We start from the raw sequence: 19064 nt of genomic DNA on the forward strand, positions 1-19064 counted from the left end.
AGGTTGCCCGCAGCCCTCTTTGGTCCTCTCCAGGCCACGCCCCCGCTTCTGCTCTGCTCATGAGCTGCCTTGGCTCAGCTGTCTGTCACCTTCCCTGGGGCTGGGCTGGGGCCCATCAAGTGCTGCGTTCAGCTGACCCTCGATGCTGCTGTTGCTGCTTCCCCTTGCTCTGCACCTCTTCTCTTTACTTTCTCCCTTCTATGAAGAGAGCAGGAGAGTTATACCCTCCTTGCCATTGATTCTGAGAGGAAAGGAAGGAGAAAAGAATGAGGTCCCTTGGTGGAGACTTGAGGGTTGCCCAAGGGGTCAGGTGGGGGGCTGTCCTAGTCCCCTTGAGCCTGTGTCATGTGCCACAGTAGGGCTGACAAGGGGTCTGACTCTGACCTGCAGTTTTCAGGAAGATGAGAAGAGCAAAGCTCTCTGGAGTCTCTGAAGGGTTCCGGGCAGTAGAGGACAGTGACCACTGTCGTGCAGGCTTGGGGCAGAAGCAGGTAGGCCAGGCTGAGAGACCCCTCTGTGGGCCCCCACCGCCTGGCTCTGCTGGCATTTCCTGTCTGTCCTATTAGAATGTCACGGGGTGCTCAAGCAGTGGCACCTCCATCTTCAGATGAGCAGGAAGCCTGCTAGGCCCAGGAGTGCCATCTGGAAATGGGGACCTTGAGGGTGGGCTGCTGAGTCAGGACACCTATTCTGAAGCCTAGCAATGGCTTAGACTGGATCTGGGAACGTGAATCCTGGATCTTCCTGCAACCAAGGATTACTGAGTGTTCCTGGTCCTAAGTAGAATGTGATTCACAAAGACTTGTGAGAAGGAGGTCTGTTGACATGTCCGCGTCTGACCCACAGCAGGTACTGGGGCTGCGGGCTCTGGTGGCTGGCTGCACGTGCACGTGTGCTCAGGAGGGTCGAGTTTCCTCCTGTGTCCAGTAAACGGCCCAACACTGAGTTCTGATAAACCAACTTAGCCAGTGGAGTAAACTGCTAGACTTGGAGCCTTCTCTCCTACCTGTCCCACCTTCAAGAGCCTGGTCAGATGTCAGGGAGGAGGCTGCCTAGAGACCTGCTTCTTACTGGCACCGGTCAGATGGCCAGCCCTTCCCACAGCTCCTCCCCGCTCCTTCTCAGCTTCCTCCAGGGAAGGACTCTAGAAGTTTCTTAGACATTGATCGCTCTCCTGCCCGCTCCCTGAACCTTCAGGGTGATTATCTCTTACACAGTCTTTAGCCAAGGCTTGGCTCTCAGAGACTGGTTCACTGCCACACTGGAATCTTGTCTTCTCAGTGGCCGTGTTGTTCTACGTCCTCAGACTCCCAGCAGATGCAGCCACTGAGGACTGTAGGTCATCGCAGATAAGGAGTCCCTGGGCAACCAGTTACCCCTGCCCACTCACTCCCTTGACTTTAGGCTCTGTTATTTGTCACTGCTGATGAGCCAAAGGTGTTTTCTTTCATTTCACTCTGTGAACACAACACCAGGAACCTGAAACATCCAAACACCCAGTTTCAATATTTACAATCTCCAAGCGTGATGCACTGTGGAAGTGGTTGAGTGTGGCGGCTTTGTAAGTCATCATTGGGCAAGAATCACACTTTAACCACTCTTACTGCTTTCAAGAAAGAAATTATTTTTAAGAAACTATACCAATTTCAGGTCATTTTTTTAGTGAAAGGTAATTCAAGTGTAGCTTTAAAAAAAAAAAAATCTTCTTGCTTATGTTTCTGAGACATGGTCTCCACGGTGTAATCCAGGCTGATCTTGAACACACAACTGCTGCCTCCCTGTCCCAAGTACTGGGACTGCAGGTGTCACCACCATGCCAGCTTTCGCTAATTTTGTTGTATGTGGTTTTTTTAAAAAAAAAAATTCTTTTTGAATGATGACATAGGTGTATCCACACAGCTTTAGGTCTTTGCCCAAACTTTACTTCTCAAGGACTTCAGCAAACCCTCTCCCCCACCACCACTTTATTTTGTAGTACTGGGGATTGAACTACAAAGCACTGAGCTGTACCCCTCACCCCCCTTTTACTTTCTTGACACAGGGTCTTGCTGAGTTGCCTAGGATGGGCTTCAGCTCTGGATCCTCTGACATCAGCCTTGCAGACTGTTGGGATTATGGGCACACATAACCACTCTGCCCCCAGCTCGGAACCCCTCCACACACTTTAAAATTGGAGCTCCCCCATTTCCAGAGACTCCCAGCTTCCTGCCGCATTATCATAGCACTTACATCTTCCAGCCATGTTTTGCCCATGGCCTGTGCCACCCCATTAAAGTGACTTCTTAAAAACAATGCAATTTTTAACCCTTATTCACTGCTCTTTTGCCTAGTGCCTAAGACAAGCCTGGCACATAGTAGGTGCTCAACATCTTAAAGAATTGTGCAGAAAGGCCACAACATGTCATGTATTAATTATTGTAACTGTCCTACTAACCTGTTTTGAAACTGTCTCATTGCTATGTCTGTCTCAATAGAATTAAAAAGCAAAAGGAATTGTGCAGAGTACCGCATAGGAATGGCTTTCTGTACACCCACATTGGTCCTCTCTCTGCTAATTTATTGAAGGTGGTGGGATTTGGAGCCAGACGAAACCACCATGCATGATTTTATAAAAAGAAATTTGGAAAGGGTCAAGAAGTTGGCTGTTGGATATAATGCTTCACTTAGGTTGGACCCCTGTGGGTCTGGTTCCTGTCCCAACCTTTTTGCCTTGGTGTGCTCTGCGGCACTGTTTTCATGATGGCGCTTGGCAGTGGTGACAAACTATGAAAAGAGGACAGCTTTCACTCTGCAACAGGCTGGACAGAGTGCAACGTTTCAAGACAGTAGCTAGAGCGTTGAGTTCTCCCACCTTTTTCCAAGTTGCTCCTGCATCTGCGAGGGAGCCAGGGTCTTTGAGATGGTTGGTGGCAGAGCTGGCAGTGGGTTTGGCAGCATGTTCTTGGATGGTTCCTCCCTGTGATGAGGACAGTCACTGTATCTGGAGATGTGTGGCTGCCCTACCAAGACTGAGGCTCGCGAGGGCCTGTGTGAGTGTAGCCCATGTGCTGAAGGCGTTCTCGAGACCTGTGGATATCTTGGTTTTCTCCCCATAGAGATGGAATCCCTCCTTATCGTGTGGGGAGTAAGAAACAGCTCCAGAGAGAAATGCATCGCAGTGTGAAGGCCAATGGCCAAGTGTCTCTACCTCATTTCCCGGTGAGTAAAGAGGGGAGGCGGCTGTTTTCTGTGGTGTTGAGTCCTGAAGAAAAGAGTTGGGAGGTGGGCGTTAGACAAGCGGCATAGCAAGTGCTCCTGAGGCTCAAGGTGACCTGTGCTTTGACTCTTCACATTATAGGAGTTGAGAAAGGGAAAGTTTCCTCTGAAAAAGAAATGGAAACAGCTCCCTCCTAGAAGCCAAGTAGTGCTAGATGATCACACAGTGCGCTAACTGCAGTCCCACTAGAGCAGAAGCCCATTGCCTTCTTTATCGAGACGAAGAACAGCTCCTGATACATTAGGTATTCAGTAACTGCTCAGATGAGTAAGTGATCGAGGTTAGAAGGCTGTGCTGCCTTGGAAGGAAAGTCATGTCCCCAGGACTGCCTGCTGCTTGTGCTGAATGGGGAGCTCAGTCTGCTGAGCCATCCATTTACCTGTTTGTTTTCTCTTACTCATGTCTGAGGGAGGATGGTGGTTGCGCCTTGTCTATTTCATTTTTTTTTTTCTTTTTGGTACTGTGCATCGAACTCAGGACCTTGCATTTGCCAGGCCACTGAGCTATCTGCCCAGCCTGCCTTGTCTATTTCAAACCCCAGAATTTGGCTTATACCTGCTGGTGAGCCTATGCCTGACAAATGCTGAACATTTTGGAAGAGCAGATCTGGTCTCCTAAGAGGAGCCTTCCTGTGTGTGGACAATGAAGGTCTTCTCTGGAACCTTTCCCTTTTAATTACATACCCTGAAAGCATTCAGCAGCACACGACCCCTTTTACTCAGGAGCCGCTCTGTTCAATTTCCCATTTCGGGGCTGTATTTTTTACACTGAGCTTGAGGGCCAGGATATAGGCACAGTTTTCTTCAAGAAGGCGAAGAGAGGACTGGCTTAATGGCAGGTGTCTATAAAGTTTCTGCACTGGCTTCAGAGACCAATTGATCTGTCTGCTTAGGTAGTGTTCACAAAACTTAACACATCAACTTGCTAGTCCTGTGTTGCCTTAGTGCACAGAGTGTCCCCCTTAGGTGAAAGCTCATCACTAGACAAGCGCAACCCTACCTTGCCCTGAAATCAGCATATGAAGACTCTTCTCCCTTGATAATATGAATGACCAAAATTTTTGACCTGGTGGGTGTCTGTGTTAACAAAGAAAAATACTGTGGCCCAAGCCTCAAGCTTGTAAATGAGATGATTTTTGTCCTGGGGTGTGCAAATGGACTTTATCCCTCACGCAGTGCTTTGATGGGTGTGAGGGTAGGGGATGCAGGGGGCCTGCCTGTGACAGTGGCCATCTACCCGGGCCTGTGCCCTGCCCCTCTCACATGTCTCAGCTAAGCCGCGGCTGTAGCAAGGCCCATTTCTTTGACTGGGGGAGACGTTGGTCCTCTGAAAGTTGGCTTCTGCTCCCCACACCCCAAAGCAAAGGGCAAAGCAAGGGGGAGCTAAGGAAAGAGGTAGAGCAGCGGAGAGGTGGGGGGTAGGAGAACTGAGATGACAGAAAAAGGACAGAAAGCTGGGCGGCGGGGGTTCTCTCTGTTTGCTGCTTTTGGCAGCGTTCTCGGTGCCTTTTTATATTCTACACTTGATTTGGAGATGTTCCCTTTTCCCTTGATAGATCAGCTTCAGGCAGCCAAGCTCAGCAGTGTTCTGCTACTAGCCTGCAGCAGCTTTCTTCATTTTCTGTACAAAGAGATGGGGAGGAGGGGAGGAGAAAAACGAGGGAGATCGAGGACTGTGTTGAGACAACACCACCTCAGAGGTGCGCAGTGTGCGGCCAGGAAAGAAATTACCACTTCTTCTCTGATCCAGGGCCGACTGACTCCGTCGCCTCCCCCCACCATACCCCCCTACACCTCCTTTCCAATCTTATTTTTTAAAATTTCCAGCCCCCTTTCTGTTTAGACTACTTTCTATTCCTTGAGTTGATTTCTCTCCCCTCCCCACTCAGAGGGCTGCTTTTTTTTTTGATGTTTGACAACAGTCTTTGAAGATTTTCTACTTCAGAGTAGCTACTGATGGGCTGGTTGTACTACAGAGAGAACAAGCAGGGCCTCTCGGAGTGCGACCAACTGCTCCTGCCCAAGGCAAATGCTGGTGGGGACCATGGCTCTCCATGAGGCCGCGGAGCCAGCGCATAAAATCCGGAGCGGCGCGGGCCGCCCTGCTATCAGCTCTCCACCCAGCCCTGGACACGCTGGGCCCTCACAACTCGGAACGCCGGAGCCAGCCCGGCCTGCTGAACGCGCCTCTTCCCTTTCCCCCTGCGCCCTCAGAGAACCCACCGCCTGCCGAAGGAGATGGCGCCTGTGGAACCCGCCGCCTTCGCGGCCGAGCTCATCTCCAGGCTGGAGAAGCTGAAGCTGGAGATGGAGAGCCGCCACAGCTTGGAGGAGCGGCTGCAGCAGATGCGCGAGGTACGCCCGGTCCGGCTGCCTGCATCCGAACGCGCATGCGTGCACGCCCCTGTGTGCCCACGTGTGAGTGCGTGCGTGCGTGCGTGCCTGCGAGCGAGCACGTGCGCTGGGTGGGTGCGCAAAGCGGGGTCTCCCGTGCTCAGTGCTTCCTGGATTGTTCACTTTTTTCCTCCGGCCTTTCCAGGATGAAGAGAAGGAGGGATCCGAGCAGCCTCTGACCTCTCGGGATGGGGCACCTGCCCAGCCCCCTCTGTCCCTCTTGCCCTCCAGCAGCTATGAGGAAGACCCGCAGACGATTCTGGATGACCACCTTTCCAGGGTTCTTAAGACTCCCGGCTGCCAGTCGCCCGGTGTGGGCCGCTACAGCCCGCGCTCTCGCTCCCCCGACCACTACCACCAGCAGTACCACTCCCTGCCCGCCGGGGGCAAGCTGCCCCCCGCAGCCGCCACCTGCCCCCTCCTCCGGGTCAAGGGCTTCCTGACCAAGCAGACCACGAAGCATGTCCACCACCACTACATCCACCACCATGCCCTCCCGAAGACCAAGGAGGAGATTGAGGCAGAAGCCACGCAGCGGGTGCGCTGCTTCTGCCCGGGGAGCACCGAGTATTACTGCTACTCGAAATGCAAGAGCCACCCTAAAGCTTCGGAGCCTCTGCCCGGGGAGCCGCTGGGGTGAGTGTCCTGCGGACCATTCTGTGCTGGCAGGGACTTTCCTATACTGAGCCCTGGGCAGGTCGGAGGTGGGGTCCACGGCCATGGGCACTTAGCCTCTAGGAGGGGGGCAAAGGCCGACATCTTTCCTGTCCCTGACCCCTTGCCAGCCTGTCTAACTCCACAGGTCCTAGAAATTTAATGGGGTGTCTGGGTTGCGTGTGGTTTTGGTTCCCCACAGTGGCAGCAGAGGCAGTGCCCTGCCCAAACGAAACGGGAAAGGCCCGGATCCCAGCCTGGCCCTCTCCACCAGGGAAGGAGGGGCCCCCAGCGGAGCTGGGACCCTGCAGCTTCCGGGGGAGGAAGGAGACAGGTCCCACGATGTCTGGCAGTGGATGCTGGAGAGTGAGCGGCAGAGCAAGCCCAAGCCCCATAGGTAAACACTGCCCGCTGGGGCACTCGCTAGGGAGGTGCTGCGGGGTGGCTATTTCTGCAGTTGGCTGAAAACAAACGGGACTGTTTGCTCCTGCCGTCTTAATATTAGACGTTGGATTGAGCAGACCACAAAAATGTCATGTTTTGGCAATGACCCGTAGTCATGTTATGGCAGAGTTATTTTCTTCCCTCTTCCTCTGAAAGCAGAATAGATGAATTTGTATTGAAGTCACATTTTCCAGTTTTTCTAACCCAATTTCTTCTTTTTCTCCTCATTGCTTGTTTAGTGCCCAAAGCACCAAAAAGGTCTACCCCTTGGAGCTACCCCGTGCGTCCCCAGGCGAACAAGTCGGCCGGCATCACCTGTGGGGCAGCAGCGGGCACTCCCGCACAGCCCCCCGCACTCACCCCTTTGCCCAAGATCCTGCGATGCCTCCCCTGACCCCACCCAACACTCTGGCGCAGCTGGAGGAGGCCTGCCGGAGGCTAGCGGAGGTGTCCAAGCCCTCCAAGCAGCGGTGAGTGGAGGGGGCATCGGAGGCTATGGTGGGCAGGGTTGGGTTTGGAGGGGGCTCTTGGCTGTTGCTCACGGGCAGAGACCTTACTGTCTGCCTCCTGCTCATTCAGACTCTCCTCCAACAGGAAGCGTTGCTCTGGTTAAGTCTCTTCTAGCCTCTAGAAGTTGTTCCCTTCAGTTCTGTTTGTTCTGCCAGAGGTAAACTAGGATCTGTTTGCTAGGCAAGTCACGCCTAGAAGTAGAAGCCGTTCTCTTGTTGCTCATGAATGTCTTCATCATTTAAGGCTGGTTGGAGGAGCCTGAGTGGCCGTGGTTGGTAGAGCATCCGGACCTCAGCCGTTCTCTGGGGCTGGGAGTGTCCTGATCCCCATTCGTTGGGGTTCACTGGCGGCCCCAAGATGCCTCTAGGCCTCCTCCAGTCCCTGTTAGCACAGAGCCTTGGTTGGGTCTTCGTAGGATGAAAGTTGGGTTTGCGTCTCATCTGGAGGCCAGAGAAAGTAGTTTGCTGTCTGCTCCCAGTTGCCCTGGGGACAGGAGTGCGCCTCTGAACCCCTCGTCCTGGCTGTGTCCTCAGGTGCTGCGTGAGCAGTCAGCAGAGGGACAAGAACCACAGTGCCACTGGTCAGGCGGGAGCCACGCTCTTCTCCACCCCAGGCCTGGCTCCAGAAGAGTGAGTGTCCCTACCTGGCGTGACCAAGCCCCGCCGAGTGGCTTCCATGTCCGGGTTGCCATCCCGGGGAGTTGCGTTTTTGTGAAACTGTGTTTTTCTTTTTTAATGGTACTGGAGGTTGAACTTGGCTTTCTCACAGAGGTCCATTCCCAGCCCTTCTTTTGTTTGTTGTTTTTCTTTTTTGGGGGGAGAGACAGGGTCTAACCAAGGTGCTTGAACGAAACTCAAACTTGGTGGTCTTTCTGCATCGGCTGCCCAGAGTGCTGAGATTACAGGCTCATACCACACCCAGCCTGGAGAACTTCTTAGTGTTGAAATCACCTGGGTGTTAGCACCGGTGAGGGGCAGATGTGCCATCCAGGGGGTCGTGGAAAATACATGTGTCCTACAAGTGCACGACCGAGTTTTCTGCGGCTCACACAGAGCCATTGATGGGTGGGTGACGAGCCTCAGCCCGTGTGGAGAAGTCATCTCTGTTCTGCTTGCAAGCTGACGCTCCCAGAAACATCTCTGTGCTACCCTGGAGTAGGAAGGTGAATCTCCACCTGGGGTAGCTGCTGCGAAGACTGTCTTGGTGTTTTGCTTAGGGAAAGCAGTGTGTTCTCCGAAATTAGGCCATGATTTATCTTCTGCAGTTACACCTACAGAGTAAGAAGCCTGGCTGGGTGTGGTGGTGCATGCCTATAATCCCAGCACTGGGGAGGCTGAGGTAGGAGGATCATTGCAAGCTTGAGGCCAGCCTGGGCTATACAGCAAGACCCTGTCTCAAAACAAAAACTAAGAAGCCTGGCTCAGTTTAATTATAGGATAGCACTTTTTTTTTTTTTTTTGCAGAACCAGGAATTGAACTCAGGCCCTTGTGCTTGCCAGGGAAACACTTATTCTACTGAGCCATCTCCCTGACCCAGGATGGTACATTTTAAAGAGAACTGCTACCATGAGATCTATATGATCTAAAATTTTCCTTTTAGTCTCTTGATCCTGAGCAGTGAATAGTAGTGTTTGAAGTTGGGTTGAAATGGCCATTTGTTACAGTGCATTCCTGTCATCCCAGCAGTTGGGAGACTGAGGCAGGAGGATCTTCGTGAGTTTTGAGGCTTCTATATCCTGGAGGGCTATATAGTGAGTTCAAGGCCAGCCTGAACTGCATAGCAAGGCCTTGTCTTTAAAAACAAAAAAAGAGCAACAACTAAAGTGAAATCTTGACTAAACCACCTTCTATTTGCTGTCCAGGCCAACAGCATTTTTTTTTTTTTTTTTTTTTTTTTTTGTCTTCGTCTTTTTGAGACAAGGTCTCGCTGTGTAGTTCAGGCTAACTGTGAGCTTACTTTGTAGCCCAGACTGGTATTGAGCTCATAATGATCCTCCTGCCTCAGCCTCCCGAGTGCAGGGACCACAGGCATGCACCACCACGCCCAGCTTGAGAGCTACTCTTCACAAACTCAGAATAAATGACTGTGGTCTGACTCCCTTAAGTTGCCTGTGTTCTGCTGGAGCAAGGGGGCGGCAGGCATTTTGGGTTCTGCCCTCTGGAGGAGCCTGCTGAGGGCTCACCTCTGCAGTGTTCCCTGTCGGAGATGAGTCCTGTGGCTCCCTGGCACCTTGTTCTCTTCTTCCTTGCTGAGCACCTCAAGTGGTACCTGGGTTTTTGTTGTTTTCAGTACTGGAGGTCAAGGCCAGGGCCTCACGTGTGACAGGCCGGTGCTCTACCTCCGATGTGCAGCTCCAGCCCAGAGTGCCCCATTTGTGCCAACCGGAAGGAGACTGCCACAAGCTTCCATTTTTGTGGCATTGTCAGAAATGTTAAAAGTTGGCACAACCAAAAGAAATCCCTTCTGAGATACTCTATAGGGTTGGATTATGTGTGATCTTACCCCATACCTCAATGTTATGAAACCGTGTTTGTGTGTGTATATGTGTGTGTGTGTCTGTCTGTCTGTCTCAAGATATTGAACGTGTTGCATTCCATCTTATTTTCAGTCACAAAGAGCCAAAGAAGCTAGCAGGTGTCCACCACGCACTCCAGGCCAGCGAGTTGGTTGTCACTTACTTTTTCTGTGGAGAAGAAATTCCGTACCGGAGGATGCTGAAGGCCCAGAGCTTGACTTTGGGCCACTTTAAAGAGCAGCTCAGCAAAAAGGGAAATTACAGGTGAGAGTCCTGTGGATTTCTTCTGATCCAGAGCTCGCCCAACTTCCCGGGCCTGAGCAGCTCAAGGAGAGGCCGGGCAGGAGGTTTAGGGACTCGCAGGGAGGTCGTTCAGGAGGCCGCTTGGGCCTCGGGCTCCTAGTCTCTCATGGCCAGGCTGCTCTCAGGGGGACACGCTGAGGTGGAAGCAGCAGGGTGTGCGTTTGCAGTGGTGGGCGCTCTGCCCCATCTCGAAGGCCTTGGGCTGGGCCTGGGGAGCACACTGATGAGGGAAGAGAAGAACCCCAAAACTTACCTGTCCTGGTTTGGGACAAGAAGAAGCCTCCGCATTGGAGGCTCACAGAGGGGCAGACACCTTGATGAGAAGCGGATAGTGCTTTTCTTCCTCAGATCTTCTGCCAGAAGAACTTCTGCCCTGGGCTTGAAGTCCCGAGGTGTTCTGTCCAAAGCAGGCAGGGCGGCTGAAGCTGTGGGTGGGCAGACTGACCGCCGTCTCCTTCTAGGGCCTTGGGAAGGGGGCTTCACCTCCCTCTTTCTTGCCTTACCTGCACAGTGGAGGTTCCCTGAACTTGCTGGGCCCTGGATAGACTTTGACAGCCCTGGCCTGGTTCTCAGTCACCTTCCTCTTAACGAGGGCAGGTGGCAACTGCCTCAGCTCTTGCAGAGTGCTCCTGTCCTTTCTCCATGGCCCTCACCTTGTACGTGTGGGTTCTGCCCATTTATGTCCTCTGTGCCAGGCACTAGGTCAGGACAAATGAGACAAGAAGGTCCCTGAGGTTGTCGACCTGGGATCTGCACCTCTGAGAGAATGCTGCCCTCAGTGTGTGCCCTGGCCTCTTAGCAGGGTGCCCACCCATCCCCAATGCCAATCCAGTCCCACCCTCCAGAGCTTAGAGAACCTGCATGGTGGAAGCCTACAGGGTGGGTATGGCTTCTGGCCCCGGGTGAGCCCCTTGCAGGCCGTGCAGTCGACCCCCACACAGGCCCTGCCTAGCGCTCCTCCCTGGCCCTCGCCTAGCGACTCTGGGCAGGGCCAGCAGCAGCCCCTGTGTAGCCCCTGTGTAGCATGGAGAGCTGGAGGCTGGGCAGGACCCTGCAGGTGACTGACCAGCAGGGTGTGGAGCTGGGCCCAGACCGTTTGCTTTTATACCTGGGAAGAGACAATTCTGTAAAGTTATCAAAGGGACTGGGGATCAGGCCTGGCTGCTGCTTCTTTTAATCTTGAAAAGACACAGGTGAAACTAATTACACAAGTGCGCCCCTCTGGGGTTCATTTTGATCTCAGCTTCAACTCTGCTGGACTTTAAGGGAACTGCAGGTGACCTTCGGGGGAGAAGAGCCGCGGTGCGCTGACAGGCGCTTGCGGGCCGGTGCCTCACTCGGCCTCTCCGGCCACATCTGGCTCTGATTTTTTTCCGAAGGCGCATTTAATAAACCTGGCTTTGAAGCGCTGGCCTCCCTTTAATGCACAAAGACTCACACAAATGGTCCGCTCTCGAATTCCTTCCTGATTGGATCAGGCTGTGGGAAGTTCCTCCCAGCTGGATCCTGTGCCCTCCTAGCAGGAGGGCTGTGGGGCACAGGGTGCTCAGCCTGTGCATCCCCCAGCAGGGCTTGGGCCCCACATCTCAGTGTACCCCCACTATGCCCCCAGTAAGAGTCCAGTGAGGTCAGGGCTGTAGAGCAGGGACCTGGGCTATGTGGAGTAATCTCAACATGGCAGGGGTTCAAAAAGCAAAACAGTCCCTCCAGACGTGCCAGACGCTCTTGGTGCCAGATGTCAGAAGAAAGCAGCGTTTGCCACATAAAGCATGTTGCAGTGGAAAAGCCCGATTCTTAGAGAAAATGTGGGCAGTGCAGCGTGTTTGAAGTCCTGGGGGTGGGGCTGTGGCAATGTTGCCCGTCTCCTTGGTAGGCAGGGTGCAGTTATGTAAAGGGATATTGCATGTTTGTGCAGAGGTGCTGTGGAAGTGTGTTGGTAAACCCCAGGGGGTTGGAAGCGTGACTTTTCCCACTGTCCTGGCCCCTGTATACCCACCCCCCAGCACACACAGCACCCCCGCCCTCTAGCTGTCTGTCCTCACAGGCTCCTCAAAGAGTTCTGACCTCCTGAATGCTGAAGTGTTTCCCCACCGACCAGCTCTGCTGGCCAGAACCCTGAAAACAAGGCCCTGAGTGGACCCAGCTGTTTCGCTGTCCTCGGCCTTATCTTCTGAGAAAGCTTTTGGCTCACCTTCATTAAAGTGGAAAAAATTTAGGGGAGTTCATTTTTGTAAAAGAAAAGACAAAAACCAGCTCTAACTCTGAGACACATTAAATGGTTTAGAGGCTACCCCTGCTCCCAGGGGACAGCGACCTTCCCTTTGTGAGTGGCCTTTATGGGCTGCAAGTGACAGCTTGCAGGGGTAAACTTAATCCAACCGAGGGGTCTTTGCTGGGAGCATGGTGGGAGAGTTGCTTGCTTGGGCTCCCCTGGGGCCCAGGGTGGGCCTGGCTGGACATGGCAGTAGTTTCCGAGTGTGACTCCTGAGAGGCTGTTGCGTCCAAACAACTGTGGCTCAGCTTTAGAAGGAAGAATGCCAGCAGGGAGCAGAGGAGTCTTGAATTGGGGGTCTGAGAGGCACAGGCCTTGGGTGTTGGACCCTGCAGGGCTGGGAGTGGAGCGGAGGCTGTGGGGGTGTGGGGGGCGAGCAAGCCTGTGACTGGGCTGTGGCCCCTCCAGACCCCTGGAGGGTGTGGAGGGCCGGTTGCCGCGGCCTAAGGAGGTCAGATCTGCTGCCCACAGACGTCTGCAGAGTCCAGCTCCACAGGCCAGGCCGGGCGGGTGGTGCCGAGAGCCCACGTGGACGGCTTCCCGGTGGGTGCCGCTTTCCTCCCCGTGTCCAGTAGGCAGCTCCAGTAGCCCCTGAAGTCACACATGGATGGTGGTCTGCGGGTATTCCTGCCATCGCAGATGTGTACCTTAGTTCTCCACATTGACATGGTTTCTTTAAAATGGCCTAGGAAGATGTAGTTCCAACCGACTTTTCCGGTTTTCCTTTTAAGGTATTACTTCAAAAAAGCAAGTGACGAATTTGCCTGTGGAGCAGTCTTCGAGGAGGTCTGGGACGATGAGACCGTGCTCCCGATGTACGAGGGCAGGATCTTGGGCAAGGTGGAGAGGATCGACTGAGGCAGTGGTGCCTGGCGCAGCACAGCCAGCACACGCTTGCACGGCCCTGTGCGCGCCGCCGAGTGCTTTGGGAGGAAGTAAACCAGCGGAGGAGGCGAAGACGAGGGAAGCACTGGCCGGCCGCCGGGCCTGCGCGAGGGTGGGAAAGGTTGATTTTCATTTTTCGTGGACTGAGGACTGAGATCAGAAAAGCCTGAACTATTTATTAAAAATACGACCACTCTTGGCTACGGAAGATGCTGACTGTTTGAGAGACTGCCATACATAATATATGACTTCCTAGAGATCTGAAATCCATAAACTAAGGGAAACTGTGTATAGTTTACCTGAACATGAGTCCTTACTGATATTTATTGAACTGTTGGTTCCCCCCATCCTCAGTTTATGGATATGCTGCTTTAAACACAGAAAGGGGAGAGAGGAAGTTTTAGTTCTTCTGCCTGGACTTAGGAGCTGAGGTGGGAGTACATCAATGAGTTGTTCATGTCTTGTACTGCACTTCTTCAGGTGAAGGCAGATTTGACACGGTGCCCTGCCTTTGACGCATGCAGACATTGGTGCATTGTCCCCCTGTGCTGCTCTGTTTGTCCTAAAAGTCGAGAGGGCTGGCTGTGTTGTGACATCGCCACATTGGGGTTGTCGTGTGGATGGCAGGATCCATCATGGGGGAGGACCTCATTCTGGGGACCAAGGGGCCCCCTCTGTCCCTCCAGTCCCAGGCCTGGAGACTGAGGCCTGCTGGAAGCACTGTCCTGTGGTTCAAACTTGTGCTTTTAGTGAAGTGACAGTTCCTTGTTTCTGTTGTAATTTTTTTTTTTAGTCTTTGGACCACAGCTATTCACAGAAGTGCCCCCGTCCCGCCCCACCCCGCCCCGCCCCACAGAGACCTGGCCAGGCGCAGGGAGCTTCAGCAGTGCCTCGTGCGCTGCCGCTTGGGTGTGCGTGCTGCGTCTACCTGTACGTTGCGTCCGCCGTCCACACCTGTGCTGTGTGTCTCTGTAGAGTGTGCAGCGAGAGAGAGTGCTCCACTGTCTCTAGTGCTTGACTTGGAATCAGTACAGTACCTGTACCCGCATGGGGACCGGCTCCGTGTGTCGCCCTATATTGAGGGCTCAAGCTTTCCCTTGTTTTTTGAAAGGGGTTTATGTATAAATATATTTTATGCCTTTTTATTACAAGTCTTGTACTCAGTGACTTTTGTCATGGCATTTTGTTCTACTTATACTGTAAATTATGCATTATAAAGAGTTCATTTAAGGAAAATTACTTGGTACAATAATTATTGTAATTAAGAGATGTAGCCTTTATTAAAATTTTATATTTTTCAACACTTTGTCCTTATCTTTCTGGGAGCAGGACCAAGAGGTCTTGCTGTGGTTTCTCGCTTGGGCCTCTCCAGCGCTCTGCCCTTGGGGCCTCCCCTGAGGCTTGGTACACCGTTCCTCCTAACTGCCTGGTACCTGGACGAGCAGTTGGCGCGGGACAGCTGTAGGCGCTTCCGTTCCAGCCTCTTCTGTCCAGTGTGTGTCTCCCATCTGGCCAGCTAAGCGCAGCTGTGAAGGAGCTGAATTGAGGGCCTCTCAGGAGCACTAGCATTTTATTTGATGTCTCAGGTGGGACGCTTTTCTTAAAATTGGCTCGTGCCCTGGGAGTGGCCAGGCAAGGCCAGTGGCTGTGAGGTCAGCGTTGGTCCGAGTCTGCCAGCCACCTTCTCTGGCGCGGCTGCTGCCTCATCTCATCTGGTCGCTTGCGTTTCCAGCCTTCAGCAAGCTCTGGGCTGGTTGGCTGTCCGGGACAAGCAGGTGGTTGAGAGGGCCCTTGAGCGGCAGGTGTGCCCCAGGCAGCTGCGGAAGGTGGCCCTCAGCTGTTGACCCAAGCACGTGTGCCCTGCCCGTGTGCGGAGCATGCCGAGAGCCGTCCTGCTTCCAGAGAGGAGAACAAGGTAGCGGCAGCTAGTCCTCTGCTGAGTTTTCATGAAGCTGGAGTCTGCTGTAATCTGATGGAATTGTGTCCCTGCTGCCAGCGGACACCAGGCTGGGAGGGTAGAGCAGGACCGTGGCATCCGCCCGCTGCATGAGTGGAGGCCTGGGAGGTCCTAGCACAGTAGCCGCCTTCCGACTTGGCTGGGGTGTGGGGCAAGTGGATCTAAGGGGGTAAATCCAATTCCCAAGGTTAAAAAATGAAACCTCCTTCCTGGTGAGGACAGGAGTTTGGTATTTTCCTGTCATCCAGTGAAGGCGGAAGGCCCAGGGCTCAGACAAACCTGAGTTCAAATCCCAGCACCACTGCTCTCTGGATGGCTGTGTTCTTAGCTACATTTGTGAGATATAGCTGGGCTACTTTATCACACACATTTCTACCTTAAAAAAAAAAGATTTTGTACTAAGAACACAAAATGATATCCTTTTAAAATTTCCTTTTAAAAGTGCACAACAGTATTGTTAACTACAACAACAGTATTTTGCAACTATCTAGAGCTTAACTGCCTAAATGAAACTTTATGCTGATTGATAAACCACTAATGCCCCCCACACACACATACACCAACTGGTGTGGGCCTATCGACATTATTATTATTTTTTTTTCTTTTCTCGGAACCGGGGATTGAACTCAGGCTACTGCGCTTGCCAGGCAAGTGCTTATTCCACTGAGCCAGCTCCCCGGCCTCTCGACAATTATTTTCAATACCTCACAGAAGCGAAATGCCTCCTGTGAGTGCCTTATTTCATTTAGCATAATGTCCTCGGGTTTATCCATGTCACTGTTAGGGTTGGAATCCCTAACGTCCCCCAAAAGGCTCTTTGTGTTGAAAGCTTGGTTGCTGGTAGGCTCTTGTAGAGTGATGGACTCATGCATTAGTTAATCCACTGATGAGATTATAATTTGGTGGAATTATCAGTAGGGGATAGAAACGAGATAGGGAAGGGAGTAGAACATAGGGGCATGACTTGGAAGGCTCCATGTGGCGCGTGGCTGCCTCTTCTTTTCTCTGTACTTCCTGACTGCCTGTGAGGGTACGGGTGGGTCATCTCTGGAGACGTGACTGGGGATGTGAGCAGCCCCTGCTCTTCAGCGTTGCCGCCTCCTGGCTGCCAGAGCCACCTTGCACGTGGTGCTTCGTCGTGGGGCCAGCCCTCCAGGACCTGAACTCCTGAGACGGAGCCGAATTCAACCTCTCGGTAAGGTGTAGCCGTTGAGTATTCTGTCTCAGTGACGGGCAGGCTGATGAACAGAGCAACACAAAGCTGATGAATGGTCACCTTGGAGGATTTTTTTTTTTTACAAGAAGCTGCACCACACCATGTCCCCCTGTGTGCAGTGCCGCGTGTTCTACAGCCCCCCATCCAGCGGTGACTATTTGATTATTTCCCTATCTCGGCTGTTGCGAATTGCGCTGCAGCGAGTGCAGATATCTCGGAGATCCTGGTTCCATTTCTTTCTGATAAGTACCCAGAACTAGGGTTGTTTGATCATAAAATAATTCTGTTTTTAGTTTTCTGAAGGATTTCCATACTGCTTTCTAAAGCAGTTGGGCCATTTTGCATTCCTGCCAGTGTGTACGAGGTGTGCTTTCCCTACACCCTCACCACCACTTTTTTTGTTTTTATAGCTGCCACCTCAACAGGCACGAGGTGGAGTCTCGTTGTGGTTTCGAGCAGCACTTTCTTGCTGCTTAGTGATGTCAAGCGTCTTCATGTATCTGTTGGTCATTCATCTTTGGAGTAATGTCTGTTGAAGTCTTTAGCCCATTTTTACATTGAGTTACTAGGTAGTTTGCTAGGGAGTTAGAAAAGCTATGGATGTATTTTGGAATGATATACTTTTACCTCTTCTGATGAGGGCCTGCTTGCTGCTGCTCACATTTTAAGCCAAGGGGCTTTTAACCCTACTTAGATGTGCTCCCAGCGGTGGCGGCACCTTGAGCTTGTTTGCGGAACCACCTGTGCATCCCTTCCTCTGAGGTGAGGGTCAGCAGGTTCTTAAAGAGATTCGTGTCTCACAGGAAAACACTACAGCTCATGGCTTGGCCACTGAGCCCTACCTCCTCTAGTGCCCTGCTGGCGCCTTCTGAGGCTCATGGTCCACGCTCCACCAGACACCCAGAGTCCGCTCCCCGCGAGGGGGCCCACGTGCCGCCAGGGTTGCCTTTCTCCTGCCCTCTCCCTCCTGTGCTCTTCATTTCCTCGGCTCTTCCACGTGCGCCAGCTTCTATTTTATTTCTAAGCAAACCCTCGGCAGTCAAGAGGAGACTGGGTTGGGTACTCGGGGGCTGGAGTCCACTCCGAGCTGGGTTGCACTGAAAGTCAGTTTCCTCTTCCCTGGCAAGCGCAAGGGCCTGAGTTCAATCCCCGGTGCCACAAAAAAAAAAAAAAAAAAAAAGAAAGAAAGAAAGAAAGAAAGAAAGTCAGTTTCCTTATCAGATTTGTGAGGAAGCAGAGGTGCTGAGGGGCTGACATGGTGGGAATTTCACTGGCCTTACTGCTGTTATCTGCTCCTTGGGTGGAAACAACCACCTCCAGGCCCTGCTGGTGGCTCCACCTGGAAGCACTCACTCTCGGGGGCTGTGTGGAGGGGCTGGAAAGGAGGCTTTAGAGAAGGAAGCCCCTTATTCCCATGGCAGAAAACAGTAGGACCATAATCACACTGGCAAAAAGAAGGAAATAGTAACTTACCCCCAAGAAAATAATACAGTCTACTTGAATAATCAGGTCAAGTTGTTTTTCTTGGGCTGGGGAGACAGTTCAGTAGAATAAGCACCTGCCTGGCAAGCACAGGGTCCTGGGTTCAATCCTTGGTATCAAAAAAAAAAAAAAAAAAAATCACAGGGCAGGGTAACAGAAAAAAAAAAAAAAAAAAAAAAAGTTGTTTTTCTTTATTTTTGTAAAGAAATATATTCCTTCCTTTTTTACCTGTACACACTGTATATGGGCTGAGGAGATAGCTCAACAGTATAAGTGCCTGCCTGGCAAGTGCAAGGTCCTCAGTTCAATCCCCAGTACCTGTACATGCTATATAATTTGGTGGTGCAGAAACTTCCCAAATTATCTGATGGTTCATCCAAGTGACTTGCATCCTCTTTATACCAATTACTATTTCCCTCTATTGGCCAGATTGCCTGCAGCAAGCCTCTACTGTGCCTCATGATGTGTCCCTGAGAGACGGGAGCAGTGGCCTGGCTTAAAAACCAAAACAGAAAGAAAACCCAGGACATAGGCTATTGTCAGAATTATCCAGGGATATTCTCTTAGCACTAGGAGAATTTTCATAAAAGCTTACATCTGGGACCTCAGGAAGGTTGTGTGTGTGTGTGTGTGTGTGTGTGTGTGTGTGTGTGTGCTGTATTGGGACATATTGAAAGGGATCTGCCACAGATAGAGACACTGTTCCCACAACAGAGGGTCCTTCACCTTGTCCTGTGCCCAGTTCTGAAAACAGAGACTCCTGTGGTCCACAATGACCTTCTCAGTCCTCCCCAGGGCTCCGCTGCTCAGGGGATGGGCCCAGCCGTTCCTGCGGTTCTGTCCTTCCAGCCTCCAGGTATTGACTTCAGCGTCAGAGAGGGTCTCGCTGTGTAGTGCAGGCTGGCCTTCAACTCATTGTGTGGCTCAGGCTGACCTTGACTCACTGCCATCCTGCCGTGCCTCCCAAGAGCTGGGGTTCCAGGCACATCCACCCCACCCCGTGACGTCAGAGGTTTATGGCCGTGGGAGCCAGACATGTCACTGCATGCTCCTCTCTACAGCAGAACTTCCTTGATTTCTATCCCATGTGCCTTAATGTGTAACTGTATCGTAATTAATTAATTGCTTTCTAATTCCTTCCTGAGGCAAAGGTAAGTATAGTATACACACCCCTGT

The 19064-nt window shown here is 52.3% G+C and overlaps 1 protein-coding gene across 4 annotated transcripts in view; it reads left to right on the forward strand.

Annotated features, from left to right (window-relative positions):
- Nucleotides 1–14527, forward strand: part of Axin2 (axin 2) — a 29724-nt gene extending 15197 nt beyond the window's left edge. Inside the window, exons 4-11 of one of the 4 annotated variants that reach the window (XM_004630042.2) lie at nucleotides 3096–3198; nucleotides 5470–5610; nucleotides 5795–6285; nucleotides 6506–6700; nucleotides 6987–7217; nucleotides 7791–7886; nucleotides 9867–10037; nucleotides 13080–14527. In XM_004630042.2, the coding sequence (XP_004630099.1) occupies nucleotides 3096–3198; nucleotides 5470–5610; nucleotides 5795–6285; nucleotides 6506–6700; nucleotides 6987–7217; nucleotides 7791–7886; nucleotides 9867–10037; nucleotides 13080–13206 (1555 nt within the window). In that variant the 3' untranslated portion in view covers nucleotides 13207–14527. The remainder of the gene's footprint in view (nucleotides 1–3095; nucleotides 3199–5469; nucleotides 5611–5794; nucleotides 6286–6505; nucleotides 6701–6986; nucleotides 7218–7790; nucleotides 7887–9866; nucleotides 10038–13079) is intronic. The other 3 variants (XM_023714093.1, XM_023714094.1, XM_004630043.2) reach the window with 3 other exon arrangements.
- Nucleotides 14528–19064: the final 4537 nt, after the last annotated feature.

This window comes from Octodon degus, unplaced genomic scaffold (genome assembly GCF_000260255.1).
Source record: "Octodon degus isolate 3935 unplaced genomic scaffold, OctDeg1.0 scaffold00033, whole genome shotgun sequence".
Classification (NCBI taxonomy): domain Eukaryota; kingdom Metazoa; phylum Chordata; class Mammalia; order Rodentia; family Octodontidae; genus Octodon; species Octodon degus.